Source organism: Melitaea cinxia, chromosome 7 (assembly GCF_905220565.1).
Source record: "Melitaea cinxia chromosome 7, ilMelCinx1.1, whole genome shotgun sequence".
Classification (NCBI taxonomy): domain Eukaryota; kingdom Metazoa; phylum Arthropoda; class Insecta; order Lepidoptera; family Nymphalidae; genus Melitaea; species Melitaea cinxia.
In genome coordinates, this window is record NC_059400.1 from 8,417,264 (window position 1) to 8,440,000 (window position 22,737).

The 22,737-nt window shown below is 34.3% G+C and overlaps 1 protein-coding gene across 1 annotated transcript in view; it reads left to right on the top strand.

Moving 5' to 3' along the window:
- Positions 1-1,368: 1,368 nt before the first annotated feature.
- LOC123655145 (zinc finger SWIM domain-containing protein 8 homolog) overlaps positions 1,369-22,737 on the top strand; it is a gene marked incomplete at its 5' end in the record, with an annotated part of 32,783 nt that continues 11,414 nt past the window's right edge. Inside the window, 19 exons of the mRNA XM_045590982.1 lie at positions 1,369-1,672; positions 2,277-2,525; positions 6,361-6,524; positions 8,200-8,510; positions 8,836-9,031; positions 9,766-9,882; positions 13,348-13,455; positions 14,097-14,354; positions 14,436-14,585; positions 14,658-14,745; positions 15,249-15,460; positions 17,338-17,512; positions 18,031-18,040; positions 18,640-18,763; positions 19,118-19,335; positions 19,404-19,497; positions 19,797-19,988; positions 20,224-20,385; positions 20,658-20,866. Of these exons, the coding sequence (XP_045446938.1) occupies positions 1,369-1,672; positions 2,277-2,525; positions 6,361-6,524; positions 8,200-8,510; positions 8,836-9,031; positions 9,766-9,882; positions 13,348-13,455; positions 14,097-14,354; positions 14,436-14,585; positions 14,658-14,745; positions 15,249-15,460; positions 17,338-17,512; positions 18,031-18,040; positions 18,640-18,763; positions 19,118-19,335; positions 19,404-19,497; positions 19,797-19,988; positions 20,224-20,385; positions 20,658-20,866 (3,341 nt within the window). The remainder of the gene's footprint in view (positions 1,673-2,276; positions 2,526-6,360; positions 6,525-8,199; positions 8,511-8,835; positions 9,032-9,765; positions 9,883-13,347; positions 13,456-14,096; positions 14,355-14,435; positions 14,586-14,657; positions 14,746-15,248; positions 15,461-17,337; positions 17,513-18,030; positions 18,041-18,639; positions 18,764-19,117; positions 19,336-19,403; positions 19,498-19,796; positions 19,989-20,223; positions 20,386-20,657; positions 20,867-22,737) is intronic.

Here is a 22,737-nt window from a genome sequence, read left to right on the forward strand (position 1 = left end):
ATAATGATTAAATTGTAATCGAGTACACTGCAACTTGCAAAATCAAATCTATACAATATTTGGTAATAAATGAGGATATCAATAATAATTAGACTTGGAACCTGAAGATTAAGCACAAATGAAAAAAATGAAAAACTAATCACTTGCTTAAAAATGAAAAATTCTAAGAAATTTTTTGAATAATTTTGGGAGAGTGATAAGTCAAAAAATTCAAGAGCAAACATAAAAAAGGAACAAGACAGCAATTATTTAACTATAAATGGAAACAATAAACAGAAATTAAATATATGTGCACATTTTGGAAAAAGCAAAGAAATGAATTCGTACTACATATTTATTAAAGACTTTTAAGTTTTACATCAATATTTTTAGAAGTAAACTAGCTGACCTGGCGAACTTCGTATCACCTTATTTTTTTCTGAAATATAATAATAACATAATATATCAAAATAAAATATAGCCTATCTTTTAAGTTGGATCAAACTGCACACGGTGTGCAAATTTGACTAAAATCGGTTAAGTAGTTTAAGAGTCCATTGAGGACAAACATTGTGACACGAGATTTATATATATTAAGATAAGCAAAAAATTATTTTTTTAATGTTAGCACAAATGTGAAATCTGACAGAGCCACTGCATGAGTATAAGCGGAAGTATTAGCTAATTTTTTTTAAGTATATATCAAATATATTCAACATAAACCTCCCGAACTGTACTATATAGAATAGAAACTGAAGTATGTAATATATAGAAAGTAGAGTAAATTTTGAAGTAAAACTTTTTTATGCATGTTTAGCTTGGGAAGTAAGCTGGTGAATGCGTTGGGAGAGCGTTACGAAAACTGTGATTGGACGAGGCGATCGGAAGTTGAAATGGAAATATAAGTTAGATGGAGCTAAAGAAGAGAACGAGCTTTTAATTCAATCGTGCCGTCTAAAGCACATTCGTTTTTTTAGTCAACAGTTAACTTTACTTATAGAAATATATTTTAATACTCGAAAGCAACTTATTAACGTATTGTTACCATATTTTGCTTTACTGTTTAGAAACCGCTATCTAGTAGTTCTAGTACTATTGTAATGAAAGCTCATTTAAAAGCTTTCAACCTATAACAGACTGTCTGCTGTCCATGAAAACTATATATCTATGGTCAGGTTGGGACGTTGAACGGCCATATTTGTTATTGTGCTCCATAGAATTTTATTTGGATCACTGAAATTCTGACTAGGAAGTGAAAACATTTTTTAAGATTGTGATGTATTTTATTTCTGTGTATGCTGATAGCAAGTATTTTACCCAGTCACATAAAATCTTTATTGCATAAAGGGAGCATGCATATTTAACATTGTGGAGACCCCCAAGAAGTAATTCGCTGAAATTCTCCAGCGAATTCGTTCTTCTAATTTTGTAATTAACAGCGATAAAGTGGCGGGGGCATCGAATAGCAATGGGAAAGGGGGACGAGCAGCCGCCCCAGTTGACGTGGGATCTCCTTTACTCGACTGGGAGGAAGGAGATCATTTCAGTTTTGAAGACTCTGAGCGGTTCGAAGAAGATTCTCTGTGTAGTTGGAGTTCAGAACCTGAGAGTCTGTGCAACAATTGGCGAGGATGGAGACGACCCAATCCTCAAAGTACTTTCGGTATTCGAATCACAAAAAAAACTATTCAAGGTAACTATGCAGCTGACCCTTTGTTTCGAATTATAGTTACACGAAGATATATCTTTATTTTTGTGATTTAAGTCTCATAATATTACATCGTGCACTGAATAATTAGAAATTAATCCCATTTATTATACTTCTCACATTTATCAAGGTTTAAAATACAAAAGGTCGAAGTTTTCTTTGTGTGTGTAGCATGGAAACAGGTGCTAAAATGTCATTTACCTCTGACTGAGCTAAGCAATTAGTAATAATAATTGACAATCCCTGCTTTAAGCTATACTATTTCTTTGTTCTTTGTGTTATTTTTATCCTTATTTTTTTAGTCATTTGTTTGCTACTTTGTAATTCAATTTGGAAACTTTCACAAACTTTCACTGTTGATGTTTAAAAGTCAATTCACCTGTTTATTTGCCTGTGAATTACTATAAAAATTGTAAAAAACAAAGTATCTGATTTATTTCACATTTAAAGCTTTAAAAATAAGTGATAGATAATATGTTTTATTAAAATATTGATTTAAAATAATAAAATTAAAATTTTTCCTTTATGCTTATGTATAAATAGTAAAATTAAAATTTTACTTATATGTAACTATTTATTTATTTTTTAGAAAAAACTGTATCAAGCTTAAGTGAATTAGCAGCAAAGTGTGTTGCATCTCACATCCCCTTTGAACTAGTTGAACATGTCTATCCACCTGTGCCTGAACAACTGCAACTGCAAATTGCTTTCTGGAGTTTCCCTGATAGTGAGGATGATATACGCTTATATTCATGTCTTGCAAATGGATCAGCAGATGAATTTCAGAGAGGTGAACATTTATTCAGGGATAGAGCTGTTAAAGATGTCTTACAAATTGGTAAGTAGTAATAAATATTTTATACTTCTTGTCCTTTCATTCTTTTCATATATTTATGTATAAAAAATACATGTTAAAAGCTGTTCTGAATAGTATAGTTTTTCTCTTTTTAAATATTGATCTGTTTTTTTAACCCATTTTCAAAAAAGGAGGCGGTTCCAATTTGATTCTATTTTTTTGTTATTATGTATGATACCTTAGAACTCTAGAATGGGTAGACTGATTTAGATGATTTCATTTTTTACTCGAAAGGTGGTGCATGTCATTTACTTAAATTTAATTGAGATCTGACAAGTATTTTTGAATTATATCTAATAATGCGTATTAATTTGACTCTGTTCGTTGACCTATGTTGTATTATACCGTATAACTTTTCACTGGGTGTACTAATTTTGATAATTCTTAGTTGGTGGAGCTGATACTTGTCAGTGATACTTGATCGAGATCTAATGACTATTTTTTGAGAAATCTTTGGAAATGTGTATATATTTGAATATTTTTCATTGACCTATGTTGTATTTATTACTTGTCAATGTAATTTAAGCCGGTTTTATGTTTTCGTATGCAAGCAAACACACTTATGTAACAAATGAGTACTGAATATGTCTCTTGCACATTTACAATATTGACAGAGTGAGACAGGTCATTGTTAGGGTTGGGGCTACTGCCTTTGTTCATGTTTTGAAATTGTAAAGGCCTTTTCATATCTCATTCTTCTAAAATTTACTGTAGAGGAAATGAAATTATTTTCTCTTCTAAAGAAATAATAAAACGATATATTATAAATATAATTATGGAAAGGAACTTATAAATAAAATTATTATTATATAATTCTTGTAATCTTTAAAACTATCGTTTTCACTTCCTTTGATAAATTTTCAGCAGACACTTCATTAATTTTAGAACTCTTGGTATATGCTGCCACTTAGCCCTTCACTTGAAAACCTAACAAGTTCGAATGGTTTGAGCTCACAAAGATACAGTGGCAAACGTATGAAGCGACGATTTGTGGACTTAGCTATCCCGTTTATGACAAAATTTTCAAAGCCATCTTTGTTTTTCTTAACTAAATCCAAAAGTTGCAACTTTATCATTGATACGTGCCGCAAGGAATATTTTTTACTGTAGCTATTCAATAATGTCTCGTTTGCTAGATAAAGTTGTATGTGCTTTGTCAAGTTTTTGAGAATGATGCGATGCATAATCTAAAACAATAACTGCATTCTCATCATTAATAAAATTAATAAAATCAATAATAATCCAATTTAAATAAAACATATTAGAACCAATTTTCAAACACTTTGGCGTCCACGTCTTGGTGGCTTACCACACCTGTTTATTACATTCAAAGTAATTTAATCCCGCAAATCCATAAATACTAACCATATGTACAATATTGCTTGCTTTTTCCTGCAACAATATTAATAAAGTATCTGTTAGTGAAATAACGTATATTATAATGTATATGTAGAAAGTATTTTTATAGGATATGTGTCGATTTATTTATAAAAAAAGAAAATACGAAATTATACATATACCATATTGCTTGACAGATTTTTCAACCCTCTTGATAGTGCACGTAAGAATGCAGAACTCCAGTACTCCATGTAGTCACTGTATTGTCAACCGTTGTCAAGTGTTGTGGATTTACCTGGTAGTCTTTACATCGTCTCAATATTTTCGTCACCGTAAAACTATATCCGGCCTTTCTACCAAAACTGTTTCTACCTTTTTTATTAGGAAAACCCAAAAATTTAGTTCTTTGTGCAATGTCGATTTTGATATAGACGGGAAATTAAAATTTTCCTTTTTGATGTTCAGGATAACCATCTAACTGCTGGCTTTGAAATACACAGGCCGAAAACGGGCAGCACCGTCTTCGGTGCGACAAATCCAACCCTGCGGTCACCAACCCGCCTGCCCAGCGTGGTGACTATGGGCAAAACACATTTACAAATGTGTATTTAATTAATTTATCAATGTGTATTAAATAATGTATAATATAATATTATTTTCATTTAAGTCAAAATGTTTACCTTGTACACCTTAGCGGCATGAATTTCTGTTGAACTTGACTGTGGGCAATTTCATTATGTAATCTATTGTAATCAAAATATTTAAATGATTGGAAAAAATTGTATATAGTTTGTTTTTCTATATATTGGAAAGGGCTCTTAATACGCTTAACTACAGGAAACGTGTCCGCCTTGACTCGTGCATAAACAATATCATCTATGTAGTTCACTCACTCACTTCAGTCGCTGAGTCAACAGAGTATGCAAATAACAGCGTTTGTGTGAACTGGACTATATGTGATAAAGTGGACCAATAACAATGCAGTCTAAACTTTTGGTACTTGCTTGTTAAAAAATAGACTCTAATTGATTAGTTTGATCTATCAAGCCAATTATTTAAATACTCTGATTTAAAATAACTATGTCGATAATTATCCCCATATGATTGGGTTTCTTCTGCACACCTGTGCTCTTGGCTAAATTTCGTATTCGAGACAGTTCTTTATGTGAATGTGGTTTGGAGGAAGGCATCGCTATATAAAAACATTCCGCGGCCGATTAATGTTTGTTTTCTTCTAACTTTAGTGCCAACTTCTTTTTATGTTTTCTTAGCTAAGTTCATTAAAATCAGTGATATAAAAATATAACTTATTAAAAAATAAAATTAAAAAACCATTTCATTTAACTGCAGCTTTTAAGCGGCTAAGCTTAGCCACTCTTGTACTGTCAAAGTCGGATCATATCTCCGGACTATACTCCGCTTTTAGCACTTGTCATTGGCAAAATCATCGGCGAAAAACTGATAGAGCCATAGTCTTTAAAGATGAAAAAGATTAGTTTGACATTTTTTGTTGATTCTTATTCTGCTCACTGTTTTTATAATAAATAATAATAATAATGAAGCTTTATTTTTTGTAAGAAAAATATCTCCAGTTACTCTATACAAGTTCTCTAAATATATACATCATAACTAAATTAGTGCTTGGACCCTATCTGGCTAAAAGCCTCCTCCAACTTTTTCTGTTTATCTCTGGGTTTTGTTACCCTGGTTAGTCAGTTTTCGCTGACCACTGAGATTATATCGTCCACCCATCGTTTTTCTGGTCTACCTATATTTCTTTTTCCCAGTCGACCCGACCATGTTGTGTAATGGTTTTCAGATTTTTATTAGATGTTTGTTCTTTGCTGAAGTATGGAGGGTTTTGGTCAGAAGCTCCACAAGGACCATCCGGGTTTGGGCCTTTTAATTTTTCTTTAAATGTTGTTATAGCTGGTAGAGTGTATTTTTCTCAAATATTTCTTTTTTGTGACTCGTAGTTTTATTTTAGATTATTTTTGCGTGTTTCTTTTTCTACTTGAACAGAATTTCGGTTTTTCTGCTTTTGAGAAGCTTCTGGCTATGGACATTTCGCCGTCTGCGACTTTGTTAACTTTTGGAATCGGTAGATACACTGCGTTTGGAGATTTTTATGTGATTTTTTCCTGTCTCCTCTCTACTTTTCTCAGCATTTCCTTTCTGTTTTTATCTCACCTATTTTTTGTCTCTTATTAATATGTTGTCGTAACGGATGTACGCTAGATTTCCTTTTGCTTTTTCCTCTTCTACTGTTTTATTCAATTCCTTTCTTTTAATTAAAATCTCTTTCGGCTAATCTTCCGATGCATAGGTATTTTCAGGAATTTTTTATTTTATGTGATTATTTCTAATTTGCGCCAATTGGTGGTTATTGTTTATAGGTATTATATTATCTAAGTAAGATAATAAATAAATTTAATGTAAAAAATCAATGTAACTCAAATATGCAACTTTTTCTTTATAGGTTTCCATTTGTCAGCGACTGTTACACTCAGTATGACTAGAGCTCAATACAATGTAGCAGTTACATTTGACAGACAAAAGATATCTTCTTGCAATTGCACTTGCTCATCGTCAGCTCATTGGTGTTCTCATATTGTTGCTGTATGCCTTTACAGAATACATTTGGTAAGTATAATTAATTATTTCGTAATTTAATGGTTGAAAATTGCTGTATAACTAAAGCAATTTTGATATAATTTACAGCTTTAGTAGCTCACATTGTAGTAGGAATATGTGTTAGGACCTGTTGAGACATAATAAGCGTATTTTTACAATCAAAATATGTGATTACCGTTACTTAATAGGTACATACTGGCCGCACGGCAAATCGAAACCAACAATTTATACTAAGCTAACTCATAAAAGTGAACTTTACAATAGAGGCTTATAAAAGGTAAAAACAGTGATATCTTTTATATAATTTAAGACACTTATTAGAAATTTGGTATCTTTAACCTTTTGAACGCCAAAGTCACCACTTGACAAGGGCTTGCGAGCCCTGTGCGCCAACGACGTCTATAGGCGACAAAAAACCCGGACCCAAAAATAATAAATAAAATTATTAAAAAAATATTTCTAGTATTTTAATTCCACATTTCTGCCAGCAACATTTGAGTATAAAAAACAAGTCTTTTAGAGCTACACGTACTGAGAAACATTGAAATAAAAACATGCATTCTCATTCCACGTACATGATATGTCCAGAACACCGAAGTCGTCTATAGTTGACTGCTAGGGATGTGACGCAAGAGGTATAAATAATAAAAAAATAAATATTTACAACATACACGGTCATCTGTTCCTAAACTTTATGCTTAGGTTATAGTTTACAGCCGACTGGTATAGCTACATATATTTTTTTATAAACTTACATAAAAATAATACATATATAAATAAATATATATATAACACCCAGACTCAGGGTGGGAATCGAACCCACAACCCCCGGAACAGAAAGCAAGGTAATAAGAAAATTCTCTTGGAAACACTATTTTTTTCGTAGGTATTTTTGTTTATTTTATGCCCTGGCGTTACAGGGCACGGGAATGGATTTGGGGCGTGGCGGTCAAAAGGTTAATAGTTAATATACGCACAAAAACTCATTTTATCAAGGTCCCATTAAAAAAACCAACTTATCGAAAATTCGAGTTGGCGACTGACTTAAAAAAAAAAAAAAAAAAAAAACAACTGATGTCCCGTTTTGAAACAAAATCAAACAACAACAACAGTCACATTATATATGATACAAATTCATACTTACAGAATTAAAATGTCTCTCTAAAGGTGATGTTTCAATATTTATTTAATGTGACATCAGATACTTTTGGAAACCACTTAATGTAACCGCTTACTATTAATATTGTAAAGGTTATTAGGTTGTTAATTCTAATAAAAAATTATAAAGTTTTTGTTATTTATTAAAAAGACGACTTTTCCTTGAAACATATAGTGAAATAAACAGTAGGCTGTGTAGGCTGTGGCGGCGTTCACTTTAAAATAATTATTCATAGGTATTTAAGTCATGTTCTTACAGAAAGTATGTAATTATAAAGTGTTTATGCAAATATCACTTTTAGACTAACTCGTTTCGAAAATTCTTTCAGCAATAGAATTACTTGCTTAAAAAGTATAGTAAAACCTTTTTACTTTTTAAATAGTTTTAGGTAAAATAATTGTTTTTAAGTGTTGAATGTGAAATCCTTTTGAGCCAAACAATTTAATGAGTCAGCTATCAATTACCCTGTTTCTTATGCAAAATTTAAATTTAAAAGTAACAATAAATATGTTTTTTAATATCTAGCCAACACAAGTTTGTCTACGAGCACCCGTATCAGAGTCGCTACAGAGATTGCGAAGAGATCAGCTTCAGAAATTTGCACAATACCTCATATCGGAGTTACCACGTCAAGTTTTACCTACTGCTCAAAGGATTTTAGATGAGTTGCTTTCGGCACAACCTAATCAGATTAATACTACATGCGGGGCGCCAGATCCTACTGCTGGTGCATCTGCCTATGAATATACATCTTGGTTCCTTGATGAAAAGACATTACATAATAATATCAACAAAATATTAGTCAAGTTTTGCGTTCCAGCGCCAATTGTATTTAGGTGAGTTATAATTTCAAATAATTTTATTGATTTTTTATACGACTAGGATCGGCAAACAAGCGCACAGCTTACCTGACGAAATCAATGAAAATTTTCACCATTGTTCTTGAACATTATAATTGCATTTACTAAAAGCTTAAATAATTCTTCAATACTAACAATCGCAATAGTCAGTGACGTGGCAACGTCTATTATTGATAGCCTCCGAAGTTTTTAAATCGTGTATAAATATTTTTACTAGTACATTGAAATAATTTTATAATAAATTATTTAATCCATTCACCATAAATCTTTAGCTTTAATAACAGTTTTAAATGGTTTTTAGCGATGTGAATTATCTAAGTACGAGTGCCCCTCCAGCCGCCGCAGAATGGTCATCACTACTGCGACCACTCCGTGGAAGAGAGCCTGAAGGAATGTGGAATTTGCTGTCTATTGTGCGTGAAATGTTTAAACGAAGCGACCGGAATGCTATACCACTGCTTGAAATTATTACTGAAGAAGTGATGGCTTGCGAGCAGGTAATAATAAATTTTTATTGTGGTTGAGACACTTCACGCTTTATCTATAGGTGATACCGAGTATCTAAAGCGTGCCAACGAAACTCTGTTACACTCCGCCGTCTGCGTAAAAAAAACGAAAAATATAATAAAATTAGAAATAAAATCCCGCACATAATCGTACTTTTATATACAAGATGTTAGTTGTCTATATCTTAACAAATAGTCCATAACTTGTATAAATAATAGGATTCCTACATTAGTATTAGAATACTGTCATCCAGTCCAGTTTTGATTTTTAGTTTGTAGTTTTTTACCGTATTACTTGCAGTTCATCGTATTTATTATATACATTCATTATTCGTTTGATTATTCATTAACCAATATTGAATGATATATACTTATGATTCCTCGTTTTTGTACTTACTACAATGTATTGATCATGATAGACGCTTAATAAATAAAACATTATTAATAATTGCTTATTCCATCGCTCAAGTGTAATGGTTAAAGTAGTTGTCTTACCGCCAGTGGCCGCAGGTTTGGTTTCAGTTCGAGGCAGTTAGTTGTACAGTTCTTTGCTTGTGTATATTCCTCTTTCCTCAGTTGAACAGAACGACGGATTAAACTTCAACACTTCTTAATTATGTAGAAGAGGACTGGGCAGCTGTGGCATGTTTACAGGCTGATTCAGTTCACTTAATGTACGTATTGAATTGGCACTAAGAATGTTGATCCGGTATTGTTTCGAGCAGATAATAGTGTGGTGGTACGGCACGAAGGCGGCGCTGGTGGCGTGGGGCGGCGGCGGCAAGCACGGCGCTGCGGGCAACTCCGCCGCGCAGCACGCCTGCTCCTCGCTCTGCGATGAGGTACTAACACTCGTTTATTTGGAAAGGCCAAAAGTGCACACCTACTTATATTATTAGATAATTGATTAAATAAATCAACCACTTATACTATTTATAACTTAGTATTTTCGTATCGTTTACAATTGAGTTACTAGCTTAAAGATAGTAAATAATAACGAGTGAAATTATTGCACATTATAAAAATTTGTGATGAAGTGTCTCACATCCGCCCTCAATCCACCACTCCATCCACACAAAAAAAAAATAGTATCCTGAAATGTTGAAAAACAGCGTTATCTAGCTATCATCCGTACATTTAAAGTGTTGACGTCCAACATAAAATATATTTAATCGATTCTTTTTACAACAAAAAAAACTACTTCAAATGATAGTTTATGGTTTGATGTGTATACTGAATAAAAAAGTGTGTATTTTATAGAATATTAATGCATTGTTATAAAAATATAGACATTTATATATTATGTGTATATTTATTATATATGTATTAATTATATGTATGTTTATCGAAAAAAGAATATCTATATCAGTTGGCTGTTACCTATAATAAACACAAGCATTAGTTGCTTAGCTTCGGAAGAGATAAGTCGACCGTGTTATGTACGTTAAAGATATATATCTTTATTTATATACTAGCTAACCCCGCAATACTGTTTTGCCATATATGTTATTAATCCTCTTAATCCGCCCTCCCCCCCTCATAACTTAGGGGTATGAAGAATAGATGTTGGCCGATTCTCAGACCTACCCGATATTCAAAAAAAAAAAAAAAAACATAAAAATCGGTCCAGTCGTTTTGGAGGAGTATTGTAACTAGCATTGTGACACGAGAATTTTATATATACGATGTACTTTATTATTCAACCAGATACAATACATGTAACATAGATTTACAAAAAAAAAAAAAAAAAATAAAATAAAATACAAAAAGCGGCCTTATTGCTAATGAGCGATCTTTTTTACGAAAGCTTTTAGAAAATGGACATAAAAAATAATATAGTCGTATAGAGGTATTAGTTTCATGTAGTTATTCTACTACACTAGTGATTTCACAGCCAACACTAGTGGTCTATACCCGCACTCAATAAAATATAAATAAATAAATAACAAATAATGTTTGCCATTCCAACTCAAAAAAAAAAAAAAAAAATATGCTATATATTTTTTTTAACAACTGCCTTATTTAATTAATATCTCTCAATAATACTCCATTTGCTATTTATTTCACTAAAAACAAATATCAATTTATCATTTTAAACACATAAAAACTATCAAAATACGAATATGGAGAGTACAAATAATTCATATTTTTTAATATATCATTTCAATATCTTTTTTATAAGGCAAATAGGGATGTGGAATGTGGTCATTATATTTTTAGAACTGAATGAGTATGTGAATGAACAAAATGAACGATAAAATAGGCCGTGATCTTTACCTATATTTTAAATTTTCACAAATTATTATTAGTTATTAATTTTTACATTTTGTTTTTTTTTTATTTTTTTATGTTGAACGCAAAAAAATGTTTACAAAATATTACAAATATCAATTTTTTTATGTTAAAGTGTTTAATGTAAAGGTATTATTTTATATTATGAATATAAATTTGTAGTTTTTATAAAGATGATCGATTAATATTTTTTTTTTTCGTAATTCTGTAACTCTACTAAATATTGACAAAAATATTCAATATATTTTCAGTTTTTGAAATAATTTCAGCAACGTAGTATCGTTAAATATTTTAATGTAAAATGAATTTTACTTTCATCTATGGCTTATTAATATTGTTCATTCATTTGCTCTTTGTGTCTCTTCACTAAACCAAACTATTACTCAATTGTCTATGCTCGTAAGTACGCAATATTTATTTACTAAATAAAACACTTCTGAAAAAATTGGAATATAGACAATCTAGGCTCAAAATTATGTTTTCGTTTGTACATTGTAATCTTTAGTTTTGGACAATTCCCGACTTGGAAAATTATTTTTGCATTTGTAAGAATTACATATATTGATTTTATAAATTGCAAGTGTGCAAGCAATTCGGGTGAAACTGTCTATTGAATTTTAATAAGCTATAATCTATAATCTATAATCTATAATAATATATATAAAAGCGAAAGGTCACTCACTCATCACGAAATCTCCGAAACTATAACACCTACAAACTTGAAATTTGGCAGGTAGGCTCCTTATAGGACGTAGACATCCGCTAAGAACGGATTTTACGAAACTCGGCCCCTAAAGGGGTAAAACGGGGTATGGAAGTTTGTATGAAAGTCCTATGTTTTAGAAGTAAGAGACTTGAAATTTAAAATGTATGCTCTATAGATAGTGAGAAGGTGTTCAAATAATATATCTTTAGAAATCAACTCCCTCTTGGGTTGAAAACGAGTGATGGTAGGTTGACTCGCTCATCACGAAATCTCCGAAATTATAACAGCTACAAACTTGAAATTTAGCAAGTAGGTTTCTTATAGGGCGTAAACATCCGCTAAGACCTGATTTTATGAAACTTGACCCTTAAGGGGATAAAACGGGGTTTGGAAGTTTGTATGAAAGTCCTATGTTTTTGGAGTAAGAGACTTGAAATTTAAAATGTATGCTCTATAGATGGTGAGGAGGTGTCCAAATAATGCATCGTAATCTATATATATATAAGAGAAAGGTCACTGACTCACTCATCACGAGAACTCAAAAACTGCTGGATGGTCTATCCATCTAGGTTGGAAAAAGATAAAATTTGGCAGGGAGGTAGATTATAGTTAGCAGACGTCCGCTAAGAACGGTTTTTACGATTTTCCATCGCTAAGGGGGTTTAATTGGGATTGATAGTTTGTATGAAACATATACAGCCTGAAAATAAAACCAAAAATGTGCTGTATAGAGAGATTTTATAAAAATAACTATTAAGTTATACTAAATTGTGCCTTTTAAAAAGTTACTCAGTTTGATAAGCATTTCAAGTGACTGAAATAAAAAAAAACAATTTGCGTTAAACATCTTAATAGTAATGCATATCTTCATAACCGCGCGGACGTAGCCGCGGGCAACAGTTAGTGTATTATAAAACAAAGTCCCCAAAAGTGTATGTGATCGATTCGCTCAAAATCTACTGAACGGATGTTCATGCGGTTTCACCATTGGAGAGAGGGTTCCACCATTGACAAGAGGAAGGTCTACGGAACGGCTTTCGGATTTTGATGAGAGTTTCACTGGCAGTTTGCCGGAAAAACTTTGTGACACACTAATTTCAACGCGGGCGAAGCCGCGGGCACAGCTAGTAAAAATATACTATAAATTGCTATTTTAATAAGCTATATGTAAAATATATTTTTTCATTAATACAGCATTCAGCTCACACAGCATCATTATTGACTGAAGTACATCCGGGTTTTAGTTTCCTTCTAATAAGTACATAAAATGATTGTATAAGATAATAATTAAGCTTTTAATTTTGTTCAGGTGGTAGTATTGTGGCGTTTGGCGGCATTAAATCCGGGTCTGGCCCCACATGAACGTGACACATTACACGAACAATTTGCCCAATGGCACACCAAAGTGCTTGAAAAGGTAAAATAATACTCGTAGTAACGTGTTTTTATACATAATATAATTGTTTTATGGCCTCGTAAGGCCTAACCTAAATATACGTACTTACGAATTATGACCCAGCGTACTAAAATTAGTCGAGCGTAGTTGCGGCCCAAGGTCTTAATCTCTCTTCCACAGTGGCTCGTCTGCCTCAGTGACCGCAACGATTTTTAGTTTTAAAATGACAAGTTGACATTATTAAAATTAAAGATGTATTTGAAGTTAATAATATTTTGATAGAAGTTATAATTAAATTTTTCGTTTCTTAAAAAAAAAATGAATAAAAAAAAAAATTAAGATCTTATTATAATTTTAGGTCACAGTAATTGATTATATGATTGTCGGAACTGTATTGGACCACAATATCTAAATGTTTTTGTCCTTAGATTAGATCTAGGATTAATAATAAAATAATAATATTAAAAAAAAAACAAATAATTGTGTTCGCTCGAAAAAAACCGACTTCCATTACATCGACAAGTAATACAACGTAAGTAGACGAAAAAAATTCCCAAACGTTACACATACAACGTTAGACATACATAGTATTAAAAAAAAAACCGTGATTAGGCTATTATTCCACCGAGATGATGTTACAAGTGTACTCACGGTACTTGCAGGTGGCGAAGAACCGCAGCAACCACATCAACACGTCATCGCACCCGCGCCATTCTCGAGCCCACTCGCATCCTCCCTATATCAACGGCATCAGCGAGAACGAGGTTTTCCCCGGCTTCCAACCCGCTATAGAAGCTTGCTTCCTTGAATGGGACGACTACCAAGTACCCGGAGTCACGTATACTAAGGACCTCAACCCGCTCTACCATAGTCCTTTCACTATATTCCGTCACACAGATAAGAGTGACAGCGTTCATCAGGTTTGGATGTTTTCGATATGTACGGTTATTTTTAGTTTATATTATACACATTTTATTTATACTAAAACATTGTGTTTTTAGGTCAACTCCTCAAAAGCTGTGTTAAATAATGAGATGTCTCTGAGTTATCGTTTAACAAATCCAGATCCGTCGCATATAAGTCATCGCAAATTGCTTCATAGAAACAACCGTGTGACCATTGATATAGCTATCCCTGGACCATCCAGTCAGGTATGAAAAGTTCAAAATGTCTAAAAATATAGTATATTCATACGATTAAACATAATTTTTTTTTAATTTTAGCCTTGTGGATCTGGCGAGGGGCGTAGTGATGCATTGGTACGCGATTCTGGTCCAAGTGATGGTAATCATTCCAGTGTATCATCTGAAGGTAAAAAATATTATTACTTTTATTCTACAACAATAAATTTACTAGCTAATAATATCTGTAATAAAATATACTGTATCTTTTTGCTATGTACTGTTTAAAATGAATTAAAAAAATATATTTAACACTAACTTTAGATTAGATTATGGATTAAATGAATCCACGAGCTTATCGCGGTTTAAGAATTCTACAAAACAGTGTCTGGGTTTAAGCTGAATTCGAAAAAAATACTTACAAAACGCTCTTTATACATGTGTCTTTACTACGTTTTCGCCGACCACATTTCTATTTTCGTCTTTTTTTTACATATAACTAAGTCAGTGAACATGGGTACGGCTTACCTAATGGTAAGCGATTACTGTGGCCGTATAGATAGATGTGTGCAACACCAGAAGCATCGCAAGAGCAATTCCATCCAGGAATTTCCTGCTGTGCCCTACCCGAGTCTCAGTTTTTCATTTGATATAATAATAGAAGCAAAGATGAATAAATAAACGTAACTTCAGGTTTCTGTGAAAACGAAGAGGAGATCCTGCAGCAGAGCGGAGGCGACACGGACTCGCAGGAGTCGAGCTCGGCGGGCGCGTCCTCGGACGAAGTGCGGCGCGTCTCTCACGACGACTCGGTGTCTGACGATGACTGCAACCTCTACTACTACGACGCGAGCGCCGCCCGGCGCGTCGCTGTCGACAGTGGCTCCAACCAGAACCTACATGCGGTATGCTTATTCTGTATTAGGACTCGACAGACGTTCCGGTCCGTATAGGACTGTCAAATAATTGACTGTTAAAGAATCGCAACGTTTTACATATTTTATACATATATTATAATTTTCAGCGTAATTTTCTATATAAAAATATAGAAAATTTACACAAAATTAAACACTGCAGTTTTGAGCACTAGTAATTAAAAACTGTTTAAACTGTTTGATCTTTGGTAAACTTTTTAATATCGCTTGTCCTCCTCTAGTCCTTATGACCGCCTGCATTCGGTCTGGCATGCTTTGGATGACATTTTTGATGTCCACTTGCGATAAGTCGCACAAGGCAGTCAGTGCAGCATCTCGAAGCTGGTCAAGAGTTTGTGGTGGTTTCGATGCTGTTTTAATTGTCGTTTTTAGCTTATCCCAAATACGCTCTATTGGGTTTAAGTCGGGGCTGTGAGCTGGCCACTGTAATTTTTGAATACCAACCTCTTGAAGATACTCATTTACGATATGAGCGACGTGTGGACGTGCATTATCATGCATTAAAATGTATTGGTCATATCCAATAAACCCTCCAAAGGGTACAACATGTTCTTGAAGGATATCCTCGACGTATCGTATTGCAATTAGAGCGTTATTGACAATGACCAATTCTGTACGTGCATTAGAACTAACACCACGCATATCATTATAGAGACTCCACCAAAACTCACTGTTAGAGTGGTAGTAATCGCCAGATATCTTTACCTTTCTTTTTTCACACACGTTGTCGACCACCAGGTGCATTTAAAGCGATCCTGCAGTCGTCTGTAAACAAAACCTTTGCCCATTGTTCATGAGACCAGTTAGCATGTTCGCGGGCAAATTGAAGCCGAGCTGCTCTATGCTGCTGTGGGAGAAGCTGTGGGCCACGGGCTGGTCTTCTTGCTCTTAAATCAACTTCCTCCATACGTCTTCTCACCGTACGCTTACTAACATTTACATTCCTGGAGATTTGAAGTCGCTGCTGGATCTCAACAGCAGTATGGAAGCGATTTCTTAAAATCTCTAACACAATAAAGCGGTCGTCACGAGCTGACGTGCAACGTACACCGCCACTACCTGGTCTGCGTGTGCAGAAGCCAGTCTCTTGGTACCGTTTTAGTGCATATTGCATCGAAGAACACGGTATGTTAAGGATACTAGCCACTTCACAATGGGTCATCCTTTGTTCGACTAAAGCCACTGCTTGTGCTATCTGACTTGGTGATTAAGGCATTTTTTATGGATCCTTAGGCGCCTTTAGATGTTTACTTATCACAATAAAACCAAAGAACTTCGACAACTTAAAACTTGCAAATTCCAGAACACAATTCAAAACGTAGAATTCGTCCGATAAAAGAAACGATTCAATTAAACTTCAGAACCCAAACCAAAATGCACTTTAACTCAGTTAATTATTGCAAACATTATTTCTACCAACTTATACAATAAGAACAAAGTTAGACACACTTAAAAATTTGTTATCGCATGTTATGAGTTTGGCCAAGATTCCGTGCCGCTGAGTGTATTAGGAACAACTTTTTTGTAGGGATGGTATAGAACGCAGTGAGTTAAAAAGCAAAATATAATATAAACTATAAACCAAATACGACCACCCCTCTTTTTAAAATTCAGTGAAGTACAACAAACTAAAAAAAATATCGCTAAAAAAGTAGTTCTTGCATCTGTTATTAAGTTTTGCACTTAGTGAAATTTAGCGGCGGTCTATTCTTATTTAAAAATATTAAAGTGCCTATCTGCTTATATTTATGTCTAAATTTCACAAATCGGTACTCGGCTTATCTATAAATCATACTTATGATATTAATGAAACTATTCACGTAGTATTAAATAAAATAATATAACAGAGTGGCAGCGGCAGTGGAGGTCGCGGCGGTTCAAGCTCGTTCGCTAACTGGGGCTGTGGTTGGGAGGTGTCGTTCGCTCGCGCGGAGGGGCTCCACGCGCACGGGCACGCTCGCGAGGCGTGCGCACTCGGGGCTCGCCTCGCCGCCGAACTGCTCGCTAGCCCGCCTGCGCTCGGTAAGTGTGATTTTGGTGTTAGAGAAACAAGGTGCTAGTAAAGCAGCAGCCCGAGAGTATATTGCTTAAGGTGTATAAAAAACTGGTACTCAAATTTGGGTAATAAAAATTAGACAGTGAATGCTAAAGTAATATGTGTATTAAATTAAAAATAAAACGATTCAATGCTCTGATTCATTTTAGTAATTTTTGTTACTATTTGTATTATTTTTGGAAAAGATAGTGATTTAAAAAAAATGTGTTTCGTATTTTGCTAAGGGTATAAACTCGCGTCACGTAAAAAGAACGCTGAAAACTGGAGGGGGTGCGTTTGCGTATGGGTATACTCGCGCGCGAAAGTACTACTGTTTTATTTTTTAATTAGGTTTTCAGTTGCGGCTTCGTATAATGGTTATTGGTAAGTACATTAAAAAATACTAGATATACCTGTGCGGATAATTCGGACTAAATAAGTATTATAATTATCACTTTACAAAATTACAATTTTTTTTAGACAAAAGCAATAACAAATTTTTTAGTTATTGAAATGTCATATTCATACATATTAGTTATCTGTACTCTCGATATTCGTATTTTAATAGTTTTTATGTGTTTAAAATGATACATTGATATTTGTTTTTTAGTGAAATAAATAGTAAAAGGAGTTTTACAAATGTTCGTAAGCTAATGTGTTGTGAAAGTGAGTGACAAATGCGGAAAAAACGTGAATTACGATACAGACCAAATAAGACTGTTCCAAAAAAATTGACAGCAGGGAAAAGTTTTTTCAAGAGTTGGCAATACTGTAAATCGCCTTTGCGCATCTTGATAGCCAGCGTTCTTTTTACATGACGCGAATTATACGCTATAAATATTTTTTCACTTCTCTATGTAAAACTATTTCGTAATTTAAAACTTTTCTGCGCGATAGTATTTTGAGTCGACGTCGAACTGTCTAACCAATAGCACATCGGCAAGCATGCGACGCGTGATACACACACCTCGTCCCCACCTCATACCACCAAATAGACTGATAAATCGCCTTTGCGCAGCTTGAAGGCCATCGTTCTTGTTACATGACGCGAACTTTACATGAAATACGTCGCAGTGGTGTCCCGGGCCGGCGCGGGCGCGGGCTCGGCGCTGAGCGCGGCGGCGGAGGCGCGGCGCGCGCGGCGCCGCCACGCGCCGTCGCCGCGCCTGTGCGCCGCCAGCCACCGCCTGTCCTGCCTCGCCTCCGCCACGCTCGCCAAGTGCGCCTTCCTCTGCACAGTCAGTACACTTTTTTCTCTTTATATGATATTTCTAGGTCAGAAAACAAACTGACGCCTCACCTGATGGTGAGCGATTACCGTAGCTTATAGATGCTTGATGTTGCATATAAAAAACATTTTACATATAGTGCGAAGTAAATAAACGTTAACCAGTAAAATATGATTTTTTTTTAATAATAAATATTTTTACCAATAAACATATTTGCTACCTGTTGCAACTAATGCAGCTGATTATTTTTATTTATTTAATTTAATTTTTGTGTTGTTGTACAAAAAGTGTAAATAGCTGGATAATATACTTAATGTTTTTTAATTATTCTTTAAGAGTATTAAACAAAATATGATTTTCTAGGTGCTAGCAGAATTCAGCGAACATCATGAACTGGCTTTCCGAGTTGGACTTTACGCCTTAGAAATGGCGCGACCTCCTGCCAGTACTAAAGCTCTTGAAGTGAAGCTTAATAACCAGGAAACGGAACTTGTTGCTTTACTGAAAAAGCTTCCTACTGGTGTAGAACAGTTAGTTCTAGCCAGAGAAAAGGCTGAACAGTTGCGTGATGGCACTTTAAGGTAACATCTTACAAGTTTTGGTATTTTATTGTTAAAAAGTAATAGCATAAATAGCATTGTCTTTTCAGAAATCGTGGCCCAGCCTTGCTACCTATAGCATTAGCAAGCTTCTTGTTTGATGTACTTGTTTTATCAGCTACTGATAAGGAAAATAAACATCCTGTAAGTTATCACAGATATTTTTCATATGTATTACACACACATGTATTATAGTGAAAGTAAGACAAAATATTGACAATAATATTTTGAAATAAAAAATCTGAGGCCTATGTAGGTACACTGTATTTGAATGAAAGTACTTGAGGTTGAATTAGATTGTGAATTAGTCAACAAATAATAGTTGTCTTTTGATTGATACTTAACAGTACAAGTTTCTAATTATATTATTTTATGATTATATTATTTCATATTTAAATTTGTTTAGAAAAAATTAACTAATTACATTGTATATTTGTTATTAGGCAAGATTGCCATCAGATGAAATGTTAGGTTTTGAAGCTGCTGTAGCAGCTTTAGGACTAAAGGCGAATGTTTCCGAAGCGGACCACCCATTACTTTGTGAGGGAACACGAAGACAACGTGGGGAATTGGCAATTACTTTGTTATCATTCTACAAGGATGATCCAGTGAAATTAGCTCGAATTATGAACAAGGTACTTGAAAAAGATTTCATTGACCGTACTCACATATTATCTGTCACTCTAATTTTTAGTTATTTTAACTTTAATTTCTTAAATGGTTCATATATGTAACGACATAATTGGTAAAGTGTATGTATTAACCCTTTACATCAATAACTTACGATAAAAAAATTAAATTCGTAAGAGGTAATTTATGTTCTTAGAACAAGGGAAAATAATCAATACACCATTATTTAATTTTTTTTAGCTATTGGACCGTGAAATTCATCAACTAACAAAAAGCCCGATGGTTAGCATGTACTACACGAACAATCCGCGTCTTGCTGCATATCGGTCTGACGTCGCTCTATACAATCATCAAGCCCATCCAGTCCATGCGCAGCATTCTACACCAGTTATACAACAATCTGTAAGCATTTGTGTACATTATTCAGCGAGTCTTAGTTTTAGTGACCAATGCTGGTCTATATGGATATATAAGTATTTCAGTCGTAAACTTTTCTTGAAAAATATTTTGTTTTAAGTTTTTGCAGTGATAAAGCTGGTTAATTATATTTAATAGTAGTATATTTTGCTCTAGTATTTTTTAAAATAATGTAGTCAGATAATCTTATCACATAGGATTAAAAGGGTCTAAATTCGAGAGGTAATTATAAAGATACGGTGCATGTCTGTATGCAGGCCCCAGCGTGTCCACTAGTAGCGGATATGGAGCGGCTGGCGGTGGCGGAGGGCGGCCCGTCCCCGCCCGCGCCGCACGCGCCGCACGTGTCGCACCAGACACACGCATCGCACGCACCGCACGCGTCGCACCAGACGCACGCACCGCACGCGTCGCATCAGACGCACGCTCCTCCCCACCAGGCGCTACCCAGGCTTAAGGACTCTAGGTAATCGTTGTAAATGTATACAACTGATCAAGCGGATGTTCACACAAAATACCAAACAACACACAAAATTTTACCAAATCGGTCCAACCATTTACGAGAAGTTAAGTAGAAAAACAATAATGCAGAAGAATTATAATTATTAAGACACATTTCTTACATTTGCGAAGAAGTTCTCGTGGATCAAAAAATAATTATATTCTATTTTTTTGGAATAGTAAACAAATATGGCTTACTTCCGACCACAGACAATAGAGTAATATTTTATACTACATTTCACCTAGGATGGGTACGGTGACACATGTCAAATTAACTCTATAATGATGTGACCATACAATGTGATTCGATTATCGAATACAATTGCGTTAACCTTTAATCGATTATTATAAAAAAAAATCTTTTAACTGCTTATTAAAAACTAATTATCGCTATAGTAAATAAATAATATTTTTAGTGTGGTGCTAATCGCGAGACATGAGTTATCGACAAACCCATTAAACACAGCTCACGTGGCAAATTATTAGTCGTTCGCCTTTACCCCCCGGTACTTTAGTCGAAGCATGAGCAGTGTCCATACTTTGCCAACAGTATGATTGGCGTTCAACCATGTCTCGTCAAGGAATACTACGTTGTTCCAATCCGTAATGTGTTTCGCCTTTTCTAAGAATGTCACAAGAATGTTTTCCGTTTGTTAATTTTTTTTATCAAAATACAATTTTATTTAAAAGTCGCCATAACGATGTCGCACTTTCATTAAATAATTTGACATCTTTCAAAGACTAATATTATAAAGCTGTGGGTAACTTATTTCTCCGGTAATAATTATATTCAATCTCAACGACCAAACATTTATTTCCGTTGCCTGTTTTTTGGGAGTCGATAACTTATTATCTTCCATATTGGTGTCACCATAGTTTTCTTTAGTTATTTTTGACACTAAGCTGTGTGGCTACGGTAATAAAGAATATAGCCACCCCTCCTCTTCCCGTGGGTGTCGTAGGAGGCGACTAAGGGATAACAGAGTTCAACTATCACCTAGGAACTTAAAAAGCCGACTGATGACTGGATAACCATCCAACTGCTGGCTTTGAAATACACAGGCCGAAGACGGGCAGCAGCGTCTTTGGTGCGACAAAGCCAGCCCTGTGGTTACCAACCCGCCTGCTCAGCGTGATGACTATGGGCAACACTCATGAGTTCATGCCATTTTTAAGCGACTTCCAAAAAAGGAGGAGGTTCTCAATTCGACTGTATTATTTTTTTTTATGTATGTTACATCAGAACTTTTGACCGTGTGGACCGATTTCGACAATTTTTTTTTTAATCGAAAGGTGGTGTGTGTCAATTGGTCCCATTTAAATTTATTTGAGATCTAACAACTACTTTTCAAGTTATATCTAATAATGCGTTTTTACTTGACGCTTTTTTCGTCGACCTACGTTGTATTTATACCGCATAACTTTCTACTGGATGTACCGATTTTGATAATTCTTTTTTTGTTGGAAAGGAATATCTCCTTTATTCATTTATCTCCTAGTTTAGTACGATGATAAAGAAACCAGGATCTGATGATGGGATCTCAGAGAAATCGAGGGGAACTCTTGAAAATCCGCAATAACTTTTTACGGGGTGTACCGATTTTGATAATTCTTTTTTTGTTGTAAAGGAGATATCCCCAGTTTAGTACCATGATAAGGAAACCAGGATCTGATGATGATATCCCAGAGAAATCGTGGGAAATTCTTGAAAATCCGCAATAACTTTTTACTGGGTGTACCGATTTTAATAATTTTTAATTTAATCGAAAGCTGATGTTTCTTATGTGGTCACATATAAATTTTATTGAGATCTGATAACTACTTTTTAAAGTGATC